General features: G+C 56.8%; 1 protein-coding gene across 1 annotated transcript; it reads left to right on the forward strand.

Moving 5' to 3' along the window:
• Positions 1-1,153: 1,153 nt before the first annotated feature.
• On the forward strand, positions 1,154-2,997 carry LOC113207696 (uncharacterized). Its single transcript, XM_026424352.2, has 2 exons — positions 1,154-1,378; positions 1,487-2,997. The coding sequence occupies exon 2, from the start codon at positions 1,514-1,516 to the stop codon at positions 2,906-2,908; it is 1,395 nt and encodes a 464-aa protein (XP_026280137.1). The 5' UTR covers positions 1,154-1,378; positions 1,487-1,513; the 3' UTR covers positions 2,909-2,997.
• Positions 2,998-4,414: the final 1,417 nt, after the last annotated feature.

The raw sequence follows: 4,414 nt of genomic DNA on the forward strand, positions 1-4,414 counted from the left end.
GGGGGGAGTCGAAAAGCGCCGCGGTTACCTGGCGCAGGGATTAAGAGGCGATTAACAGCGGGGGCCGGCGCGTAAACGAGGAGGCCGGGGGCGGCTAGGCCCGGGGCAGAACAGTCCGAAAAGCGCCGCGCCAGGCGCCGGGGCTTTCCGCGCGGGGCTCCCCGTCTATCTCGCCCGTGCAATAGGTGCTAGACAGACGGGAAGCTGTGGTCTTCTACGCTCCGGCATGGAGGAGCGAGATCCAGCTTACGTCTAGCTCGCGGACATAACCTTGTTTGCGGTCCCCTCATGCCAATGCGTTACGCGGAGCGATAGCGAAGCGCAACGCTGCACTGATAACACCATTATTGATTTCCTGTATTGAGTTAGGTTTGTTAGTTTTGGTTAGCTTCTTATTATTTCAAACGGACACGTCACAGGCGACAGGTGCCGAGCTATCACCCCTAGTTCCTTGCCATTACTCAGCCAGCAGCAGCACGCCCGCTTGCACTTGCATGACTCTATGCACCCCATGCACTTAGAGCAATGGCGGTGAACGGGTCGGGCGGCGCTTTCCGTACCCGCGGTCTGGGCGGTGGGTCCCCTGCCTGACGTCTGCCGGCCCCGCCTTCCCGCCGCCCAACGCGGCGCTTTTCGGTCGGACTTTCCGCGGGGCGCTGGGCGCATTTAAGGATCGGCCCCCAGCCCCGCGGGAGGCGCGCAGGCACACGCGGCGCTTTTCGGTGCTCCCCGAGCCGAGAGGAGGGTCGCCGGCCTGGTCTGGCGGCCGACCGGCGCGAGGGACTTTACCGGAATGGTTTGTTGGGTGTCCGTACAGAAATTAACACGTTCAGCTGCTGAAATTGATGTGGCAATGGTGTAAAGTTTTCTGCTCGAGTGGCCACCCGCCCGCGTAGCGGACGTTGGGTTAAAGCAAACGTCAATTTCCTTGTTGTTAATAATTTCTACGATTTAATTTCAAATCCGATCTCTTAGTTTGAGTTTTAAATGGTAGGGCATGTGGCGCTATCACACTGATCGGAGCGGCTGGGTCAGATGGCTCCTGCAGCGACGTGCTTTGTTTCAGCAACCAACTCTTGGCTCTGGCAACTGAATATTCGTTATTACCACAGCTAATATTTATCGATCATCTCGAAATTAACTATTAGTTCTGGTGGACATTTTTTTTTAGCGTCGTGCGGGTGTCTGCCTGCCTGCCTGCCTGCCTTGCCGGCTTGGCGGCTTAGCCTTGCGAGCAGCCGTGCTCGGCGCAGGCTCAGTCAGACCTCGACCAGTGGCCAGTGTGAGTGCGTCCCGTCTCCGCTTCTGTTCTGACCAGGCCACAAGGAGTGGCCTCTTCGCTGTCAACAACTCAGCGTGCATTCCACCCACCATCAAAGTAAGACCCGCCAGAAGTGCAATTATCGGAGTGTATTTCCTGGAGTTTCACATCAGCGTGCAGATCCACACACATTAGTTCCACTGACCAGTGTTTGTGCTCTCGCAGCTTCCTGCCCACCTCTCTTCCAACATCATGGAACAGCTGCCGGACGACGTGCTTGTGATGACGATGAAGAAGTACCTGGGCGTGGAGGATGTCATCGGCTGTCGCCTCGTGTGCAAGAGGTTCGCGGCCCTGGCCCTGCACCCCGACGTGTGGCGTGGTCGACGCATCTTCCGCTCCACCCTCAGCCGCGCCAGACATTATGCGACGACGGTACTGCACCTGGCTCCATGTCTCCTGGAGGTTTACTCAACGGACATGTTCCCGGCGTTGATAACGACCAGGTGCGCGATAAAACATCTGACGCTGCAGGTGGCGAAGGAGGGCTTCATTGCCTCCGAGTACGCCCTGGTGGTGCGCAACCAGGAGGCCCTTGGGCGTCTGAGAGGCCTGTACCTCGGGTGCTACCATCAGGTGACTGGTGGCGACGCGCTGATGAGTACGCTGGCGTTGTGCTGTGGCCTCGAGACACTCGAGTTTAGTTCATGTGTGCCCAGAACCCTTCGACCTGTTGTCCATGGCCCACCCAGTGCGTCTCTAAAGAAATTCAAATGCGAGCTCATTAAAAACTCGGCGTCCTTTGTGAACACCATGCTTGCGGCGCACGCGTCCATCCTGGAGGACGTTGAACTGAATGTCAGCCATAAGTCATTGTTTGAGAGCTACAACTCCTGGAACTCAGACGAGACGGCGCGCCTCTTGGCCGGCACGCCAAAGCTCAGGAGGCTGATTTCCTCGGTGCTCCCTGGGCTAGAGGCCGTGGCTGTGGCCGCCCGCGAGACGCTCCGGTCTTTGGGCCTTGATTTCATTGCCAAGGATCAACCTGCCGTCAGGGAGGCTGCAAGAACGCTCCGAAAAGCTACCAAGCTGGAGAATGTCTTCTTGACATTCCTAGACGACGGCGACGACTCCAGCCGCCCCGACTTTTGCGGGGAGGTGATAGAGGCCATAGCCTCGACGTCCGTCGACTACCTGCTCCTTCGCGGCTGCCCGCCGATGGAGTCGCTGGCCAGGAAGCTGCCGGGGCTGCCCGCCCTGAGCCTGCTTGTCGTGTGCACGCCTCTAGATGACGAGCTCGACAAGCTCTTGCTGGCCATCACCCCTCACGCAGCCCCGGCCTTGCGGACGTTGCAGCTGGAATCACATGATGACCACTACTGCACCCACGCCTGGATGCACCGGGACGCAGTCAGTACAGTGCTCACTGCAAACCCGCTGCTCCACATCCAGGTTGAGTATACCAGGAGGTGCGAGGAAGATGTTTGCCCGGCTTGCTCCCTGGGCTGCCACAAAGACGATGATGAAACCGCAGAAAATTGGGAGCTAGGCGTCGATCTCCAACTTTTCTCACATGACCACGACAAATGTCCTGTGCCAGAGGAGCATGAGACGTACGGAATGCAAATACAAATACGAACAAGTTAGGCCTCATTTTAGCTGCTCTCTCAAGCGTTAGTCGTTTGTGTGTAAAATATTAACTAATTCGAAATACATTTCTGTGCGTTGAGTTCGTACGGGCCGTCTCTTAACTTAACATGATCTTCTACCTTTTACCTTCTGTTAGAGACAGTCTTGAGACAGTCTTGGGAGCTGCCTAAAAAGTCAACGTTTTTTTTTTTGTTTTTTTTTGTGACTGAGGGCAGATCCTAAATGCGCCACTTATGTCGTCAACCCCCTTGAGCACGCATGTCTACCCGGCGTTTGCTCCGCCCCCCGCCCCCTGCGGCCAAACACAACACTACAAAACAAGACCGCCGCCAGGCGCGAGCCCAGCGTGGAGGGACAGTGATGTGGGACTAGACATAAAAAGTGGTTGACGTGCCGAAACCCCCTCCACCGCCAACCGTCTTAAGACACAGCGCATGCCAGTGGCTGGGAGGCAACTGAACTGATAGCCCGGCGCAGATGATCAAAAACCAAAAAACCATTCCGGTAAAGCGCCGAAGTGAAGATGACTGGGAGGAAAAAGAGAACGGGGTTTGTTCGGTGTCCGCACAGAAATTAAACCCAGCCCGAGGGGGAGGGGGGCATCCCAAGCCCCCCCAGGGCGCGAGTGGATGCTTCTTTCCCCCGTTCCCCCCTTTCTCCCTCTTGGGTGCGGCTGCCACGCCCTGCACCGCTGCCGCCTGGACGGTGTGAACTGTTGCCGCTACTAGAGCTGTACGTAAGAAAAACTGGGGGATCTTTGGGGCGTGGGGGGCAGCTGTCCGGTACGTGATCGGCTTGTTGCCGGCAAACAATTGACACTGTGCACGAGGCCACGCCCCCATCCCGGACCCGGCCCGGGGAGCCCACGGAAGACACGGCCCGTACGAAAAATATTAGCCTAGCTCCGGCATCGGTCCGGAAAGTGAAGGACCGCTCCAGAACAGTACGGGTGACCGTGGTGGGCTGGCCCGGGAACGCCTAGTACCGCTAGCCGTGCGTTACCAGGAAAACTCGTCCGGTTCGGGTAAGGCCATGGTGTACACCGTGGGGAGCGGGCGCGCGGTCCGGTCGGGCGCGTCCTATGTCGCCCCATAGCGTTTAGCCGATCAGGTAATGCGTATTGGAATGCGCATTTAATGTAACTCATTTTAGGTACATTTTATGTGCAATGCGATAATAAATGCGCACTTAATGCACAATAAACGCGCGATAACATTTGTTACCTTTTATGCGCATTTTAATGCGCATTGCTGCATTCAATGCACCTGTGCTGTGGTGCTACTATGGAAAGTGGCGGTCGCAATCCTCATGCGGTAGGTTCGTAGTTTCAGAGGAGCCGACATGGGTTGACTTGTGCCGGGCGAGGGGAGGGAAGCAAGGACGGAACGTGTGGCGCATCTGCTCCTTCCCACCCCGCCTCACCCCTCACCAGCCTCACCTCACAAATTTGCATTCTATGGTTGGACAAATTATATTTTTGTCCATGAGAGAGATGCCATATTA

The sequence above is a fragment of the Frankliniella occidentalis genome, unplaced genomic scaffold (assembly GCF_000697945.3).
Source record: "Frankliniella occidentalis isolate FOCC.00 unplaced genomic scaffold, Focc_3.1 Scaffold16, whole genome shotgun sequence".
NCBI lineage: Eukaryota > Metazoa > Arthropoda > Insecta > Thysanoptera > Thripidae > Frankliniella > Frankliniella occidentalis.

Bases quoted from the DNA above. Each gene is read 5' to 3' on its own strand.
- LOC113207696 (XM_026424352.2), top strand. From the start codon at position 1,514: ATGGAACAGCTGCCGGACGACGTGCTTGTGATGACGATGAAGAAGTAC.